General features: G+C 40.2%; 1 protein-coding gene across 3 annotated transcripts; it reads left to right on the top strand.

Moving 5' to 3' along the window:
* The first annotated feature begins 441 nt into the window (after positions 1–441).
* Positions 442–19960, top strand: LOC108437810 (complement C1q-like protein 2). Of its 3 annotated transcripts, none has more exons than XM_037547033.1 (4): positions 442–634; positions 18301–18363; positions 19074–19202; positions 19310–19960. In XM_037547033.1, the coding sequence occupies exons 1-4, from the start codon at positions 496–498 to the stop codon at positions 19588–19590; spliced, it is 612 nt and encodes a 203-aa protein (XP_037402930.1). In that variant the 5' UTR covers positions 442–495; the 3' UTR covers positions 19591–19960. The 3 variants fall into 3 exon arrangements, with proteins under 3 accessions (XP_037402930.1, XP_017570666.1, XP_017570667.1); XM_017715177.2 differs by lacking the exon at positions 442–634 and adding an exon at positions 17498–17717; XM_017715178.2 differs by lacking the exon at positions 442–634 and adding an exon at positions 17499–17717 and having other exon boundaries at positions 18301–18348.
* The last annotated feature ends 810 nt before the right edge of the window (positions 19961–20770 follow it).

The raw sequence follows: 20770 nt of genomic DNA on the forward strand, positions 1-20770 counted from the left end.
ATCAGCAGAGTGTTGGAGACTTTTATGCTCTACGCTTCTCAGCGCTCGGCGACCTGCTCTGTAACATTACATGGTGTGACACTTTGTGGCTGAGTTGCTGTGGTTGCTAACCCCTTCCAATTTTCAATAATACCACTCACAGCTGATTGTGGCATTTCTATAAGTGAAGAAAATTCACAGTTTGCCTCTCAGTCTTATGGAGATGTGATGTCACACTCGGTTCAGCTTCTGCAATCTTCTTCTGAATTTTCTAAACACCTTTTGCAAGCATGAAGCCACCACTACTTCTGCATTTTCTCCTGAAGTGTGAGTGTGTACACGTATATGTGTGTGTACATTTAGGTGTGTGTGTGTGTGTGTACACGTGTATGTGTGTGTCTGCCTCATCTGTGCATGTTCCACTATATAAGAATCAGATGCTCATTGCCTTTTACATTCATACATTTTCATCCGAGCTCCTCCACTCTACACACATCTCAAACAAAACATCTCAGGATGAGGGTCAGCGTGGTTCTGCTTTTGCTCTGCTTGTCTTCTGTTCATCTCCATAGAGCTGTTGACCAGCTGGTTGTGGGGGACAAGCAGACGGAGTTCACCCAAAGCCAGATTGAAGAGCTGAAGAAACAAGACACAGGTAAATCAAATGATCTGAAAGCTCCCAAAACAACCTTTTTTCACAATGGCTTTGACTTGTTTTGCTTCAGACCGTAACGCTGAATGAACATCTATGAAGGTCATACAGTTCCACAAGTTTGGAAAATTCAATGAAAATCAGATATTTTTTATTGTGCATGTCATAATGTCATAATGTCTTAATGATCCACATACATTTGTACTATTAAAGATCGTTTTGCTTTAATATTTTTTCTGTTATTTTTATGTTAAAGCCATTTTAACGTTTTAAAAACACAATAAATAAGCAGGCATGTTCAAAACTATATGTTCTAAACTTTGCTCAATCTATATGCTAATGATATTAATATTTCATGCCCCCATGGGGGCAGGGGCATTTGTTCAGTTATATATATATATATATATATATATATATATATATATATATATATATATAAAGTGGTCCATTTGGTGTAAAACCTGATTCTGTGTTTAGTTGGTTGGATTCTTTGTGTGTGTCACAGGGCTGGAGGGGATTGTGGACTCTGAACTGAGTGCTGAAGAACCAGGAGAGGAGAATTCAAGTAATACTTAAATATGAAACAGAAAAATCATTTTTAAAATACTTCATTAGAAAACTGAGCAACATTTATCTGAATAAATCTCAGAACTAAACATGTAATGTATGTAAATATAACAAACTGAGCGTGTAGTCAGGCTCCATGTGCAGAGCAGCTTCATTAAGGACAATCCAGCTCTGCCAAAGCACTAGAGGAGCTGAACATGCAGTGCTAGAGCCTCTGGCTGGAACTCCATGGTGGACTGTCAGGTGGAGGGTAATGATGGAGCCAGGAAGGAGCAGGAGGAGTTTCCTCAAAGGGAAGGGGGTCGGAGAAGCATAATTACTGAGTGAGGAGAATAAAAACAGGCTTAAATATGGCGTGTGTGCTGCTGTCAGTCACACTGTAAACTAATAATCATTTAAAAGTCAGAGGCACTGCAGAAAAATAGCCTCGTGTCAAATGAAGTGATCTTAAATCTAGTCGTCATATCTAATATTTCCCATTTTGACATGGTTGTGCACTTATTATGAGATTATCAAGTTTATTTTCAGATATTTCTCAATGTTACGTGTTTTAGGTCATTTTATTGGGTAAAATTCTCACTATACTGGCAGATGATTGTGATTATTTTTACTTGATAAAATTACGTAAAACAAGCAAAAAATGTCTAGAAATGAGTTACATAATCTTAAATTAAGCTTACAGCAATTTATTGACTATATTGGAGATGATTTTACCTGATAAGAGAGCTTTTTGCAGTGATCAGGTCAGTAGTTCTTCAAACCACTCTGTCCATCCCTCTCATGGGAAGAGATCAAATACATGTTTCTGTTTGCAGACACGGCAAAGGTGGCGTTCTCATATGCTTCAGGCCTAAAGGGCAATTTTGGGCCTCACAGGTCTGACGTTACACTGGTTTTCTGCAAAAAAATCACAGATGTTGGAAAAGCATTCAGTCCAATCACAGGTAAATGCAGTCACTCCAGAGACAGTGTCTGATGTCTGGTCTGGTTTGGTTCTTCTCTCTGGTGGTGTAGAGACGCTGTACTGATCCATCTTTTTCTCCTCCTGCAGGTGTTTTCACTGCTCCACTCGAAGGCGTCTATTACTTCAGGTTTAATTTACTTGGTCACAGCCGTTCTCACAAGCTGGCTGTATGTTTGTACAAAAATGAAATGAAAATTTTAGACGTGACTAAATACCCAAAAGGAGAGTATACATACGCTGTTGGTGGAGCCACTCTGCTGCTGCGGAAAGGAGATCATGTCTATGTTAAGCTCAGACAACAAAGTCAGGTTTTTGACAACATCGACAACCATAGCACTTTCAGTGGTTTTCTGCTGTTTCCTATGTGAAGTGCTTTTAATGGTGAGGACAAATTCTGCATTCGAAGTTCTAAGACTTCATTTCACAATATACAGCCTTTGGCTTCTGTAGCTGATACGTTTCAGAGTGCATATAAAATGTGACCTGCATTTTTAAAATGTGGGACAGATTATTAAACAATAAATAACATTAAGTGCCAGAAATCATTGAACCAGGTAAAAACAGCCACTATAAGTAGATCAGAATACAGAACAATTATGTAGCTTGATGCTTTCTTCTTTACTCGAAATATATTACGACTTTCTCTGCTTTAAGTTCCTCACAATTCCTTGCCATTTCTAGCATCACAAAAATGTGGTAAAAATGTTTTATGTCCATAAAGTATCATTTTGTACCGCACAAGTGTGTTGTGTTTATTTCCTAAAGTGACGTTTGTCATTGAAAGCAAGTGGCCCTATGATCAAAATGTGTGTGTAGTGATTCCAGAGGAAGCTGAACTGAACATGCAGGGAAGTTTTAGCCCTTTAATTCATTTGGTAGTGTAGTTGGCAATATTACTGCTCTTCTCATAGAAGACTGGGGTTTGATTATCTATCAGACTGAACACACCTATATACCAATAAGAGTCCTTGGGCAAGACAGATAATACAATACAACAGTGACTCTATGTAAGAAGATCTGGCAAATGTGTGTAAATGTAAAAAATATGGGCTAAAATTTAGTTTTGGATTTGTGCTCCAAATAATATTCACTAAGCCTTCATATAGGTGCATATAAATTAGCACAACTTTTTCCCATGAATGTGTTTCTGATTGGAGTCCAGTTGGAGATGGGAAATAGTTCATGTACACATGCTCACTAGAAAATGACTGAAGAAGCAGGACGCATCTTATTTACCATGAAAACACATATCGCTGTTGTTGGAATCTCCAAAATGGTATTTTTCCAGGACAAGGAAAAAACATTTATTTTCAATGTAAGTTAAAGGATCCAGACTTTGTTCCAAGTTATTTTGGCCCATTTCTTTGGGTTCAATTATCATGAAATTTACACACAATGCAAAGGGCCACAGGCACCTTCAAATTATGTCAACAATTCAGTTTGTTTATTTGCGTCTCCTAGTAACAGGAGAAGACGAGAGTTTGCGCGAGTCTACGTGACTTCCATTTGGTATTTCATCCCCCCCAAATAATCTGCAAAAAACGGATGAGGTGGCAAATGTTTTCTAATCTGTCCAGACTTTAAAAGTCATGCAGTGACCCCAAGGCTTTAGATTACTCCTGCCTAATCCCATTAATGTACATCTAATACTGTAGTCCAGTTGATGATGGTAGATAACGATGACCGAATAAGATCATATTAATGCACTCACAAGCAAACAACTGTGGAAACACAATGCATCTTAATTACCATGAAAACACACAAAATAGACTGACAGTGTCAATAAGAAATTTCAGAATTTCACAGCTGAAATGATAAGCAATCGATACGTCTTTGACCCTGATTCTGTGTTTGCAGATCATTTGTAAAAAGCAAAACAAACTTTTCATGATTTATATATAAATCATAAAGTACAGTAGTAATGAAATACATAATCAACAACAAATAAAAATATAGCCGCAAGCGGCAATGAGCGGGTTCAAGCACATACAAGCGGTACCAGCCCTTCAGCAGTTTAGCCCATCAGGCGTAAAAAGGCCTCAAGCTGTTAGAATCTTGTTCAGAGGCCAAGCGAATAGAACCGAAATAATGTCAATTCATCAAAAGGCCTTCAGTTTGCATAAACAGCAAGCAGAGGTCTTTATGCACATTATGTTTCCATTCATATGTACTGAGCTACACTGGTTTGTAGAACATAGATGTCAGAACTACATGACCATTGGCAGCATTTCTCACACCGTACCACTTGCACGGTGGACTGGTTCAGTATTTAACCCGTTGACTTGATGTAGGCCATAGTGAGGCCTAATGCAGTGATAATGGGCCCTTTAGGTGTAGAGCAGCTCAGTGAAACTGGGTCAGAATCAGTCAAAAGGCCTAAATATGATATCAGTATTGATCACGGACTAAAACCATAGATGTTCACCAGGTTTTGGTCAGAATGACCTTTTGACCTTTGTATAATAGGCCTTTGTATAGTGAAATCTTTGAACAAATAAGGCAAAATACCAGACAAGCCGTACAATTTTTGACATGACATGCAATTAGAAAGTTGTTCAGGTGAGTGAACTGAGTCATATGGCACCAATTGTTTGTTGATCAACCTTGTAATAACATTGTAATAGCAATTTATTTGATTTTGAAGTGTTTTTGAGTGGTGAAGTGCCCCCTAAAGGCCTATCTGGACAAAAAGTTGCATGCACCCTTACAGTCTCAGTGTGCAATGATGCTTAAAGTGTGGAGGTGATCTGCCTAATGTTCGAGTTACAGTAAATCAAGTTAGAAATGCCAAGACTGCAGTAATTAGTTGACTGATCCACATGACCCTGAGTCGAAAACTCAAAATTCTTTTGATAATTCTTTACCTAGAGAGGCCCCAGAATTATTCTAGACCAAATTTGAAAAGTTTAGATCAAAATCCAGAGACTAGTTTGAAAAAGAGCATTTTCAAACAGGTATCAACTACTAAAAAACTATGCACTTTTTTAATAAACATGTATAGGCCAAATTGTTTGCCATAATGCGCTTAATGGGCCTATAGGTGAAAATTGTACATATATTGTAATAACATGTAATAATATGAGAATTTCGTGAATAGCGCCATCCAGTGGCCAAATATTTTGAAACTTGGTAGATTGTTAGGAAATGGTTACATATAGACATCTGTCAAGTTTCATGATGATTGGTCAATTGTAAGCCTGTCAAAAGGCCTGTTGAATGCTTATTGGCCGATGGCGGCCCCAAATTTAGACGTATCCAATTGTCCTTAAAATATGACTTGTATTGTCAACATAGGATGCTGCATGCAAAGTTTCAACTTGATTGGATGTACGGATGCTGAGAAAATGCCCTGTTTTTATTGCTCTGCCCCCTAATTACATATGCATATATAAATTACATGTCTACCTCAGAATGACCTCGGAACGTGATCTGTCAAGTTTGAAATTTTTTGGCGGAAAGAGTCTTGAGTTACAGATTTTTTCAATTAATTCTTAATTAATATTAATTTATCCAGACGTGTTCATTTGCATATGGCAGCCATGTTGTATGGAAAACTCAAAATGTTTTTTATAAGTATTCATCTATAGGCTCCTCTGAATTTTTTGAGCCCAAATACATCGGGATTGGGCAAAAATTGGCGGACTAGTTTGCAAAAGTAGATTTCGCATATTTTGCAGTATTGCGAAAAATGTAAGTGGGCGGAGCTAAACGGTCCAAACACAAAAGTGGTTTGTTTGGACCCAAGGAACCCAGAAAAAAATATGGCTCGTTGGGCAAAAATCTGATTTAGGAGATACAGGCCCAAACGCGTTGACCTTCGCTATAGCGCCCCCTTGTGGCCGACTGGGCTGATTTCTTGCGCCTGAGTAGCGGGAGGGACTACTACCAAGTGACCAAGTTTCAAGTCTGTAGGACTTACGGTTTGGGCTGTGCGTTCCGTTTCATGCCAGAAAAAGAATAATAAGAAAAAATCTTGACAAAAATAATAGGGTTCTTGCACTGCATGCTTGAACCCTAACAATCCACAATGCACACAAACACAGTTCCCTACCTAGTGTTTGGGTAAACTCCTCAGACAACCTTCAGCATGGGAGAAGGTTTCTCTCAGCCCCTTGTAGCTGCAGTGTAGTGGCACAGTGTAGAGTCGGTCCAGGCAGACTCATAGCTGTGGTATCAAGACACTCAAGTGGACAGATGGGGAGGCCGTGATGTGTGTGATGTGTGATGAAGCATCATTTAAACGTCCAGCCCAGTAAAACCTCTTAGCAGTGGTGTAATATCACTCAAGCTGTTAGTTCAGGCAGCCTCATCGCTGTGGTGTAGTGTTGCTCAAGCAGCCACTCCAGGCAAACCACAAAGCTGTAGTGTTGCATCACTCAAGTGGCCAGTCTAGGCAGCCTCATAGGTATTGGTGGCTTAAGTGATGCAAGACCACAGCTATTTTATTAGAATGTTCATATATTATATACACATTTATCCAAGCATCTGTAGAGATGAGTTATGAAAAATCAAACACGTCAATCTATTTAGCATAAATTGAACAGAATACATGAAAAAGTTGAGTGGTTCACTGCGTCACCTCCTAAAAAGCAGGCACACACTTTCACTTTCATTTTCTGTCTGGAGTGCAGTAAGAATAGTAATTAAAACAAGACAGACTCTGTTCATCACTCAAATGAGACAAGTCACAGGATTCTGACGTTGGATTTTTCACTTGTTGTACATAAAAAGCTGCTCATCTCCTTTTTGTTTGTTTGTTTGCTTGTTTTTATTTTATTTTCAGGTCTTCCTCTAACCCATTATCTTGATCAAATTCCCACGTGAAAAAGGAACCCATTAATCTATGATGATGATGATGATGATGATGATGATGAATTTCTGTCATACTGCCATCATCATCATCATGCCTCATCATCTACAGTCTTCCAGATATGTTGACATGGCAAACAGACTAATAAAGACCAAGCGCTGTATGTGGGAGCAGTTGGAGATCAAAGCCGATGCTGCAAGTCAAATAATTGAGTTGGCCAATATTGAAATTAGTTCTATGGGTAAGACGTGCGCATTGTCTTCTGCTGCATTTCAATCTAAGAGAGAAGCTCATTTAATCTATACATCACATGCTGCTTGTTTAGATGCTATTTGATGGAGATATACGTCCCCAATTTAAACCCATGGTATCTACATTATTCAATTCTTTGCCGGTACAGTCTGATGATCACAGTTAGGTTCATAATTACGGATGAAAAAAAAAAGTTTCCATTGTGCAATATACCACAAACACATTTTAGGGATGTTCATCATTCATGGTGTCATGCCTCAGATGTTAATTATACTAAAATTCCTAAAACAAAAGGGCAACATTGCAGATGCTGTCATCATACAAGCACTCCATGTGTTTAAGTTGAATGTGATGTGAGATTAATGACTCGATTTCTTAAGAAGTGTGCTTGAAAAGGAGAAGCGAAAGGATATTGAGCATTATTTATTCTCTTAATATTATATTTGGTGAATGGAACAGCAAAGGAAGAATTGCACTGTACAGTGTAGTTGCCTGTTCTGCTGTGCATATGACAAAACTCTTGAATCTTGAATCAAAATACTTTGAAAAAGTAGCTCTGGCTCCCAGATGTCTTTCACTGAGTACATTTTCCTTTTTGTTTTTAAGTACATATACATTCATGGTCTGTTTCATGTCAAGTTGTTTTCCTTCCTGAATCAGGGCCTTGCTGTGGCAGAAGGGCTTGTGTGGTCCAGGGATCTTCAGACCCAAGTCATCTGGAGCAATATGCTCCTGGTAGGGTCTTCCAAGACGTACATGCTTGGGTTAAAGACCCAGACTAACTCAATCCAAAAAATCCTCCATGACAAAAATCCTCCAGGACACAGAAAACCATGTATCCTGCCCGGGACCGGTGCAGTGCCGTATACCACCCAGTGTGGGCTCAGTAACCAAAATCTACGATATGGGTTGGTCCCTCTCCTACTAAGGCGTTGCAGAGGGTGAGAGGTGCTGGGCAAGTGTAGGGATACTCAGTCAGTGGTGTCCCCAGCTGGCTGCTATGCAATTAGGGTTTGTCCCACTTAGAGGAGAGGGTCACTTCAATATGAATTAAAATCACAGGGAGATGTGTGCTTATGCACTGAACAACAGGTCGGAGTGTTTGGCCTTCTTGGAGCGAGTGGGTTGGGTTCTGAAAAGGGCCACACCTACAGACTCCATAGTCTTGCTGGGAGACTTCAATGCTCATTTTGGCAATGACTGGGTTATTATTATACAATTATTTGGTATAGTGTAGGGTGTTTGCCCAGGTGGGGATTGAACCCCAGGGTAGAAGGTGGAGATGTTACCCACTGCACTAGCCAACCACCCAAAACTGCTTAAAAGCCCAAAAAGAAGGCTTAAAACAAGAAATGGCTCCAAGCCATACAGAAGTGTTTGCTCCACAAAGAGCAAGTAGTCTAAACAAAGCTGACCTTCCCCTCATAAATACAAAGAAAGTGTTTTCCAGTTCTCTTTAATTTCACTTTTTCCATCTCTGCCTTTGTTTGACCACACTGCTTTCAGCATTCCCTATGTTTTTCCTTTTCTGCTTTTTTAATTCCCATTCATTTAGGGGGATTTTCTGGTTATTGGTATACTTATTGGTGAGAAACGCAGCTGGAAGGATAAAAATAGCTTGGACAAATGTAAATCTGTCATCGGAACAAAGCCTTGCATCTCCAAAATGGTAATATTATAGGAGGAGGATAAAAAAAAGTGAGCCTATGGAACGAGAGCCCCAGCCCATAAAGACAATAAAGTGATACCTTTTTGGGGTATTCAGTCCAGGGGGCTGTGAATGGAAGTTAACAGAAGGTAAAGATGATCATAGGAGAGTGGGCATGTGTGTTTTTCAGCCATCAGGTGTGGAGTTTTTAAATTTGTTTTTAACTCAAGGACAACTTTAAATATTAGAGCTCAATCTGAAGTGCTATAAATAAATAATAGACCGTATGATTGATAAAAGCATCAGTTTGGTTCTGCTCATCTCATGTTCAGCTCCAGAGAGATGATGACCAGCTCACAGTGGAGGACACACAGTCTGGACTGAACAGGCTTCAGAACAAGTCATGTGGAGAGATCAGAGCTGAATCCAAACCATCCTGATGTGTCGACCGAGCACAGGGAGCAGAGGGTGCAGCTGCAGTTCAGTCAAAGGAGAAAGAGAACATGGGTAAATCAAGAGATTAGAGTTTTGTCCTTTATTGCTGAATCTATAGGTTATGTGGACCCACATGCATTTCAGTGCTCTCAGTAGAAAATGTGTTAACTTAGTTTTATTTACAAAATCAACAGCACATCGAATTTGACTGGAGTTGTTCAAACTTTTGCATATGACAGTCTGGTTCTGTACTTATTTGACCGGACAGATGTTTTACAGCTTTGGAGGGGCGACCGGGCTCCACTGAACTGAATGTGGAGGGAGGAGAAAGCAGGACTTGCATGTTTTGTCATCTAAATGATAGAATGGATGTGTGAGGATGGTGAGATTTTATTTTCCTTTTTAACATGTCAGGTTGTATCTTCTAGTTTGTCCACTAGAGGGGGCAGCGAGTTGCACAGAGGAACGCCAACTGTTTTTTGTTGTTGTTCCCCTGAATGAACCACAACTTCTGGTTTTCCTGTTCAATACAGGCTGTTTTACACCAACAATCTAACACTAAATATGTAATTACATTAAAAACTCCCATCGTGCTGCTAAAATCTGAACAATTTAATTTTATGATATTTGATGACTTCAGTGATGTGAATGCATCAAATAAAAAAATAACTCTTGCTGTTCAGCTTTCACTCTGTTGTTCAGAAAGACAACCAAGAATGCAGCAGAAACACAGTGCAGATAGTGTTTTGGACTTTGTAAGGTTTCACACACACACACACACACACACACACACACACACACACACACACACACACACACACACACACACACACACGTTACAGAGCGGCCGGGAGGTGGACCCAAGTGCAGAGAGGAAACCCGTGAGAAAGGGTCTTAAATGAATTTAATGAGGTGTTTGAGTGGGGATATGGTGACTGTACATGGAGATGTGGTGGTTCAGAACCAGGCTCAAACCACTGATGTACTGATTGGCAATTCAAGGAGTTACAGCTGTGAAATAAAAAGGTGGGAAAAAGGCAAAGGGAGGGGATGCTGAAGCCGTGTGCTCAAACAAAGGTGAAATAAAAGATAAATCAGAAAACAAAGACACTTCCTCTGTTTTATGGGAGGAAGGTAGACTTTGTTTCACCTGTTTGCTCTTTGTGGAGAGTGATTTGGGGCGACTTCTCTCTGGTTTTTCTGCCCCCTTTTCTTTTCTGTTTAAATACCCACCTGGGTTAAGTACCATATCAGTCACCCCTCCAGAAAGGTGTGACAAAGGGTTACAATTTGCCACAGCCTTAAGTAGAAGAGTCCACCGGTGTGCCAGGTTGGGCCTAATCAGTGAGAATTGGAGTTCCCTGAATGTATGGCACCTCGCTGCCGTCGCCCTCTGCTGGTGGCCCTTACAACACACACCCTGCCGCACAGAAACACATTCAACAACCACTCTCTCTCTCTCTCTCTCTCTCTCTCTCTCTCTTTCTCTCGTTGTGAATTTAATTGTAATGTGATGTCAACATAAATATAATAATAATAAAAAATGGTCCAAAGATCACAAACAGCCAGTACTGGTTTTCAGCCTTGTCCCTTCCCTACAGAGATCTGGTACTAAGTATAATAATAAAGTAACTGTATAGTCAATATGGGAAAAGCTCTATATCAATATCCATAGACAATCCATAACACCATCCCATCAAACGCATATGAATGGCTATGGTTTTGCTGGGTTTAAAAAAAAAGCAGCGTCAATCACGACTGCATATGTGGACATATTCTATATTGTGCTCTATTTACACAAAGTTAGGTTAGTTCATCATTTATGTTGAACAGACTCTCCCAAAGTTTTACGCTGCTGCGCTGACGTTGAACCGCGTGCTGCACTGGGTCGGTATGACCAACAGGTCAAAACCAGCTCTAAACAAAGTGACCGCTGGGCCCTGGGCTCTGGCTTTGCGCTTCTTTCGTTTTGACATGTTACGTTTTTATACACACAGAAATTTACACTATATTTCCAAAAGTATTTGGTCGTCTGCCTTCACACGCATATGAACTTGAGTGACATCAGATTCTTAATCCATAGAGTTTAGTATGATGTCGGTCCACCCTTTGCAGCTATAACACCTTCAACTCTTCTGGGAAGGCTTTCCACAAGGGTTAGGAGTGTGTTTATGGGAATTTTTTTTCTTCCAGAAGCGCATTTGTGAGGTCAGACACTGATGTTGGACAAGAAGGTCTGGCTCACAGTCTCCGCTCTAATTCATCCCAAAGGTGTTCTATCGGGTTGAGGTTAGGACTCTTTATGTATCTTGTTTTGTGCACTGGCACGCAGTCATGTTGGAACAGGAAGGGGCCGTCCCAAATAAAAATTGTCCCAAATATCTTTGTCTCCTAAAGCATTTAGAGTTCCTTTCACTGGGACTAAGGGGCCGAGCCCAACTCCTGAAAAACAACCCCACACCATAATCCCACCTCCACCAAACTTTACACTTGGCATGTATGTCCCATGTTCCCTGAAGTGGTGAGAACTGGCATGTGACTGGCTAAATCCATCCCACTGTTGCACAAAGTTGCTTCTGGTCAACAGACACAGTTCTGCATATTCTCATAACTGAAAATGATGCGGAATGTTAAAGAGATGTTTGAAAGTGCCCTCAGTATGACCAAAAACGTGCTTTTTTACTGACCCAGTCAAACTCTGCCCTTCATTGTTAACCCTGTCAGTGTCCTTAAATATGTACAATGTTATTATAAAGTGATGAGAATGTTTGTTGCCCTGAGGCAACATTGTGCAGTAGAGGGTTAATGGACGTATCAGACAGCTGTTAAGACCCAAATGCAGCAAACTATGAAAATGAGTGTGTGACAGAGGTCACTGGTGGCCCAGAAGGACATTTAAATGGGTCACTATGCTGTGTTAAGGTCAGAAATATAGGGCTTAGTATATCCTTTCACTACTTCTTCTCGAGGACATTTACTTTCTCAAGGAGTCCATTTATTGATGTTAAGTTAGGCTGAACTGTAAAACATGGAGTAAGTCCACAGTTTCAACATCTACCACACTGCCCCTTCTTTTTATTACAATTTCACACTTCATCAAACGATGTGTGAAACTATGCATCAGCTTCTATACAGAATGTGTTTGCAGTCGCTGCTTCTCTAACACAAGTTGAGTTTGTCCATCATTGATGATGATTTAACCCTTTAAACCCCCAAGCCTATTATACACCAAGTCTAATCCTGTAGTATTCAGTAACTACAAGGACTGACTGGCTGAGTTATTTTTGGGTGATAGAAGTTTAAATAAAACTTTGGGCCCACTGTAATCACAGTAGAACTACATTTAAATGTCAATTCCAGAGAGAAAACCCTAAAGAGGTTATTATTTTTACAATAGGAACTGGGGTTTTGTGGTGATGGTAGAGTCATAGTTTGCTGCATCGTGGCCTGGATGTCTTGTCATCACTACAGCAGCAAATTCTAAAGGAAAATGTCAGGACAGCTGACTGAGCTGAACCTCAAATTGTGGGTCATGCACCAAGCCAACGTGCAGGACGAATAAACAGTTACGGGAAACATTTAGTTGCAGTTATTGCTGCACAAGTGGGTCAAACCAGGTACTGAAAACAAAGGTTCACACACTTTTGCCACTCACAGATACATTGTACAGCATATATATCCAGAGTGCTTCTGCAAACAGTGAAAGAATGGGTCACTCTCAGGAGGTCAGTGAATTCCAGCGTGGTACTGTGATCGGACGCCACCTGTGCAACAAGTCCAGTCGTGAAATTTCCTCACTACTAAATATTCCACAGTCGACTGTCAGTGGGATTATAACAAAGTGGAAGCGATTGGGAACGATAGCAACTCATCCATGAAGTGGTTGGCCACGTAAAATGACAGAGCGGTCAGCGGATGCTGAGGCACATGGGGCGCAGAGGTCACCAACTTTCTGCAGATTCAGACCTTTCTACAGACCTCCAAACTTAATGTGGCCTTCAGATCAGCTCAAGAACAGCGTAGAGAGCTTCATGGAATGGGTTTCCATGGCCGAGCAGCTGCATCCAAGCCCTACATCACCAAGCGCAATGCAAAGCGGGGAATGCAGTGGTGTAAAGCACGCTGCTAATCTTAACCTCAACCCAAAACCTACTCTTAGCCCTAACCCTGGACGAGGATTAGGGTAACAGTTTATTAACCATCTACAAATGACCAGTGCATATACAGTATTGACATATAACTGCATGGATGAGGATAAACCCCAGAAGACTTTAGATAGCAGAGTTTCTTATGGGAGAACCAAGATGCATGGCCAACTAAGATCGTGTGGGACAATTCCATTCTTAGGATGTTGTAATGGCAAATGTGTATGCAAATCTTCCCAATTTGGAGGAGGTTTGGGGACAATAGAGCTAACATAAAAATGAAGAGGAACTACCTGATAGTGTCTAGTCTTAAATCTGTCTGGCAGGCATTATAAGAGAGATTTTAAAAATATATATCTCATTATTTATTTATTTTTACATAACATTGACCTGATAATTGAATTCAAATCAGTTTTGAAATAATATTGTATGCAGGGATCCTTCTGGGAAATGTTGCCTTGAGGCAACATTGTGCGACAACGGGACAAACTGATATAGATCCATGTTCCCTGAAGTGGTGAGAACTGGCGTGTGACTAGCTAAATCCATCCCACTGTCGCACAATCAATCAATCAATCAATCAACCTTTATTTTGACTCGGAAGTACATTGAGGGCAACCCTCATTTACAATATAGCCGAGCATTTACAAAAACAGGGATTGACATGACAAAGAAAATAATAACTACATTTAATCATTTTAAATTAAAAGAAAGTTTTAAATAACAGTGAATAAAAGATAAAAGTAGATAAAAATAGAACTTGAGATTTAAATGGTAAGAAATTAAGATCAAAAATAGATAAGAAATTAGTAAGGTAATAGTACAATATCACAAGTTAAAAAAGTAATGATAAAAAACATAAAATAAAAAGAGAGGAAATAAATAAATAAATAAAAAGAGATAAAGAACTAAGGAGAACTAACACAAAAATAAAAGATACGAATAAATATGATTAAGTAAAACAGGTACAGGCAGTCTGTAGGTGGTTTGATATTAAAAGTTTAAAATGACTGAGTGACACCAGTGAGCTGAGTTTCAGTGTTTCCTGTAGTGAATTCCAGCTCACTGGTGCTGTGACTAAAAGCAGATTTTCCCAGTTCAGTAAAATCTCTTGGTACCTGGCAGCTGATCCAGTTACTAGAGCGAGTCTGATAATTACTGTTATTTGTATTCATCAATGAAGTGATATATTCTGGCAAATGAGCAGAGAGAAAAGTTGCTTCTGGTCATCAAACACATTTCTGCATATTCTCATAACTGAAAATGATACTGAATGTTAAAGAGATGTTTGAAAGTGCCCTCTAACAGATAGTATGACCAAAAACATGCTTTTTTACTGACCCAGTCAAACTCTGCCCTTCATTGTTAACCCTGTCAGTGTCCTTAAATATGTACAATGTTATTATAAAGTGATGAGAATGTTTGTTGCCCTGAGGCAACATTGTGCAGTAGAGGGTTAATGGACGTATCAGACAGCTGTTAAGACCCAAATGCAGCAAACTATGAAAATGAGTGTGTGACAGAGGTCACTGGTGGCCCAGAAGGACATTTAAATGGGTCACTATGCTGTGTTAAGGTCAGAAATATAGGGCTTAGTATATCCTTTCACTACTTCTTCTCGAGGACATTTACTTTCTCAAGGAGTCCATTTATTGATGTTAAGTTAGACTGAACTGTAAAACATGGAGTACGTCCACAGTTTCAACATCTACCACACTGCCCCTTCTTTTTATTGCAATTTCACACTTCATCAAACAATGTGTGAAACTATGCATCAGCTTCTATACAGAATGTGTTTGCAGTGTCAGACGCTGCTTCTCTAACACAAGTTGAGTTTGTCCATCATTGGTGATGATTTAACCCTTTAAACCCCCAAGCCTATTATACACCAAGTCTAATCCTGTAGTATTCAGTAACTACAAGGACTGACTGGCTGAGTTATTTTTGGGTGATAGAAGTTTAAAAAAAACTTTGGGCCCACTGTAATCACAGTAGAACTACATTTAAATGTCAATTCCAGAGAGAAAACCCTAAAGAGGTTATTACTTTTACAATAGGAACTGAGGTTTTGTGGTGATGGCAGTGTCATAGTTTGCTGCATCGTGGCCTGGATGTCTTGTCATCACTAGAGTTTTGTCCTTCACTTGTAACTACAACCATGAAGAAGCAAACATATCTGTCCAGAATTTAAACATGGTTTGATTGCATGCAGTGGTGCTTGGAAGTTTGTGAAACTTTTAGAATTTTCTACATTTCTGCAGAAATTTGACCTAAAACTTCATCAGATCCCGAAATAGAACCACGTTAAACAAATGAGCCAAAATAACATTATATAGATCTGATTACGTTTTTATGTTTGGAGAAAGGAAAACACTACATTCCAGCATAACAACCTATTTAATCTGTGAAATGCGGTGATGGTAGAGTCATAGTTTGCTGCATCGTGGCCTGGACATCTTTTCATCACTACACCAGCAAATTCTAAAGGAAAATGTCAGGACAGCTGACTGTGAGCTGAAACTCAAATTGTGGGTCAAGCACCAAGCCAATGTGCAGGACGAATAAACAGTTAAGGGAAACATTTAGTTGCAGTTATTGCTGCACAAGTGGGTCAAATCAGATAATGAAAACAAAGGTTCACACACTTGTGCCACTCACAGATACATTGTACAGCATATATATCCAGAGTGCTTCTGCAAACCTTGACCAGATATCGGAGGAGGTGAGGGACATTGCCTCAGAATGGGCCATGTTCCGCTCCTCCGTTGTTGAAGCGGCTGACTGTAGGTGGCGGGGCGTTAACCTCGAACCCGGTGGTGGACACCCAAGGTGAGAGATGCCATCAAGCTGAAGAAGGAGTCCTACCAGGCATGTTTGGCCTGTGGGACACCAGAGGCAGCTGGCAGGTATCGACAGCCAAGCGATCTGCGGCTTCAGTCATTGTCAAGGCAAAAACCCGGGTGTGGGAGGCGTTTGGTGAGGCCTTGGAAAGTGACTTCAAGTCAGCTCCAAAAAGATTCTGGCAAATCATCAGGCGACTCAGAAGGGGAAAGCAGTGTGCCACTAGCACTGTATATAGTGGAGATGGTGTGCTGCTGACTTCGACTGAAGACGTCATTGGGCGGTGGAAGGAATACTTTGAGGACCTTCTCAATCCCACCGACACGTTCTCCAGTGAGGAGGCAGAGTCTGGGGACACGGGAATAGGCTTTTCCATTACTGAGGCCGAAGTCGCTAAGGTAGTTAAAAAGCTCCTTGGCGGCAAGGCTCCAATGGTGGATGAGATCTGTCCCGAGTTCCTCAAGGCTCTGGATGTTGTGGGGCTGTCTTGGCTGACACGCCTTTTCAACATTGCGTGGACATCGGGGGCGGTGCCACTGGATTGGCAGACTTGGGTGGTGGTGCCTCTTTTTAAAAAGGGGGACCGGAGGGTGTGTTCCAACTACAGGGGAATCACACTCCTCAGCCTCCCTGGTAAGGTCTATGCAGGGGTACTGGAGAAGACAGTCCGGCTTATAGTCGAACCTCGGATTCAGGAGGAGCAGTGCGGGTTCCGCCCTGATCGTGGAACACTGGACCAACTCTTTACCCTCTCCAGGATACTGGAGGGTTCATGGGAGTCCATATGTGCTTTGTGGATTTGGAGAAGGCATGAGACTGTGTTCCCTGTGGTATTCTGTGGGAGGTGCTTCGGGAGCACGGGGTACATGTCTCTCTGTACAAAGAAAGCAGGAGTTTGGTTCGCATGGCCGGCAGTAAGTCAGACTCGTTCCCAGTGAGAGTTGGTCGGCCACGTAAAATGATGGAGCGGCGACATCGGATGCTGAGGGGCATAGTGCGCCTCATAGGGCGAAGAAATTTCACAGTTTGCCTCTCACTCAGTCTTTTTTTAACATTTTTTTAACAACTCTTGAAGGCGTGATGCCACACAGTCACAGAGATCGGCTTCTGCGATCTTCTTTTTGCAAGAAAATGTTTGCAAGAACATTTTCTTGTTCTGAAGTGTGGGGGGGGCATCTGTGCATATTCCACTATATAAGAATCAGAAGCTCATTGCCTTTTACATTCACCCCATTTTCATCCGAGCTCCTCCACTCTACACACATCTCAAACAAAACATCTCAGGATGAGGGTCAGCGTGGTTCTGCTTTTGCTCTGCTTGTCTTCTGTTCATCTCTATAGAGCTGTTGACCAGCTGGTTGTGGGGGACGATCAGACTGAGTTCACCCAAAGCCAGATTGAAGAGCTGAAGAAACAATACGCAGGTAAATCAAATGATCTGAAAGCTCCCCAAACAACCTTTTTTCACAATGGCTTTGACTTGTTTTGCTTCAGACCGTAAGACTGAATGAACATCTATGAAGGTCATACAGTTCCACAAGTTTAAAAAATCGAATGAAATTTGTTTGAAAAATTCAGATAATTTTATTCTGCACTTCATTGCTCATTGTTCCACATTGTTTCATGCTGTTTATAAAGTTTGTAATGTTTTAAACTGGGCTTTAAGGTTGTTGGTTAGTTATTTCCGCTTCTGAACTGAGTTATAATTCACATGACAGATATTAAAGAGAACAGAACTGGAAAAAATAGCACAACTCTGTGTTTATTAAACACCAACATTCACTTATTTATGTTCACAAATCTTTCATCTTTATGAAACTTGAAATGCTAATATATATATATACATATATATATATATATATATATATATATATATATATATATATATATATATTAACATATGACCCTTTTTATATCTCATTAGAATATATATATATATAAAGTGGTCCATTTGGTGTAAAACCTGATTCTGTGTTTAGTTGGTTGGATTCTTTGTGTGTGTCACAGGGCTGGAGGGGAGTGTGGACTCTACTGAACTGAGTGCTGAAGAACCAGGTGAGGAGCATTCAAGTAAGACTTAAATATGAAACAGAAAAATCATTTCTAAAATACTTCATTAGAAAACTGAGCAACATTTATTTGAATAAATCTCAGAACTAAACATGTAATGTATGTAAATATAACAAACTGAGCGTGTAGTCAGGCTCCATGTGCAGAGTAGCTTCATTAAGGACAATCCAGCTCTGCCAAAGCATGATGGAGCCATGAAGGAGCAGGAGGAGTTTCCTCAAAGGGAAGGGGGTCGGAGAAGCATAATTACTTAGTGAGGAGAATGAAAACAGGCTTAAATATGGCGTGTGTGCTGCTGTCAGTCACACTGTAAACTAATAATCATTTAAAAGTCAGAGGCACTGCAGAAAAATAGCCTCGTGTCAAATGAAGTGATCTTAAATCTAGTCGTCATATCTAATATTTCCCATTTTGAGATGGTTGTGCACTTATTATAAGATTATCAAGCTTATTTTCAGATATTTCTCAATTTTATGTGTTTTAGGTCATTTTATTGGGTAAAATTATCAGTATAGTAAGATAAAATTACTTAAAACAAGCAAAAATTGTCTTGAAATTAGTTACATAATCTTAGTTTAAGCTTACAACAATCTCTACAATTAGATTTATTGACTATATTTACTTTTTCCAGTGATCAGGTCAGCATTGTAAATCATTCTCATGGAAAAATATCAAATTTGCCCTGAGACTGTGCATTTCTCCATTTGCAGTAAGACGAAAGGTGGCGTTCTCATATGCTTCAGGCCTAAAAGGAAGTCTTGGGCCTTGCAACAAGGAGGTTATAGTGCCTTTCCACAAAAAAATCACAGATGTGGGAAACGCATTCAATCCAATGACAGGTAAATGCAGTCACTCCAGAGACAGTGTCTGATGTCTGGTCTGGTTTGGTTCTTCTCTCTGGTGGTGTAGAGATGCTGTACTGATCCATCTGCTTCTCCTCCTGCAGGTGTTTTCACTGCTCCACTCAGAGGCGTCTATTACTTCAGGTTTAATTTATATGGTTCCAGTTATTTTTACAGCCTGGCTGCATGTTTGTACAAAAATCATGAGAAAATCTTAGACGTGACCAAGTCCCCAAGAGGATGGTATAAGTATGTTGTTGGTGGAGCCACTCTGCTGCTGCGGAAAGGAGATCATGTCTATGTTAAGCTCAAAAGAAAAAGTCAGATTCACGACGACAATGAAAACCATTGCACTTTCAGTGGTTTTCTGCTGTTTCCTATGTGAAGTGCTTTTAATGGTGAGGACAAATTCTGCATTCGAAGTTCTAAGACTTCATTTCACAATATACGGCCTTTGGCTTCTGTAGCTGATACGTTTCAGAGTGCATATAAAATGTGACCTGCATTTTTAAAATGTGGGACAGATTATTAAACAATAAATAACATTAAGTGCCAGAAATCATTGAACCGGGTAAAAACAGCCACTATAAGTAGATCAGAATACAGAACAATTATGTAGCTTGATGCTTTCTTCTTTACTCGAAATATATTACGACTTTCTCTGCTTTAAGTTCCTCACCATTCCTTGCCATTTCTAGCATCACAAAAATGTGGTAAAAATGCTTTATGTCCATAAAGTATCATTTTGTACTGCACAAGTGTGTTGTGTTTATTTCCTAGAGTGACGTTTGTCATTGAAAGCAAGTGGCCCTATGATCAAAATGTGTGTGTAGTGATTCCAGAGGAAGCTGAACTGAACATGCAGGGAAATTTTAGCCCTTTAATTCATTTGGTAGTGTAGTTGGCAATATTACTGCTCTTCTCATAGAAGACTGGGGTTTGATTATCTATCAGACTGAACACACCTATATACCATGTAAGAAGATGTGTGTAAATGTAAAAAATATGGGCTAAAATTTAGTTTTGAATTTGTGCTCCAAATTCCCATGAATGTGTTTCTGATTGCAGTCCAGTTGGAGATGGGAAAAAGTTAATGTACACATGCTCACTAGAAAATGACTGAAGAAGCAGGATGCATCTTAATTACCATGCCTGAGGGCTTCTGGGAATTGGAGTTCCCTGAATGTATGGCACCTCGCCGCCGTCGCCCTCTGCTGGCGGCCCTTACAACAAACACACACACACACACACACACCCTGCCCCACAGAAACACATTCAACACACACACACTTGTGCTCTCTCTCTCTCTCGCGCTCTCTCGTTGTGAATTTAATTGTAATGTGATGTCAACATAAATAAAATAATAATAATAAAAAAATGGTCCAAAGATCACAAACAGCCAGTACTGGTTTTCAGCCTTGTCCCTTCCCTACAGAGATCTGGTACCAAGTATAATAATAAAGTAACCGTATAGTCAATATGGGAAAAGCTCTATATCAATATCCATACACAATCCATAACACCATCCCATCACACGCATATGAATGGCTATGGCTTTGCTGGGC

This window comes from Pygocentrus nattereri, chromosome 18, assembly GCF_015220715.1.
Source record: "Pygocentrus nattereri isolate fPygNat1 chromosome 18, fPygNat1.pri, whole genome shotgun sequence".
Lineage (NCBI taxonomy): Eukaryota > Metazoa > Chordata > Actinopteri > Characiformes > Serrasalmidae > Pygocentrus > Pygocentrus nattereri.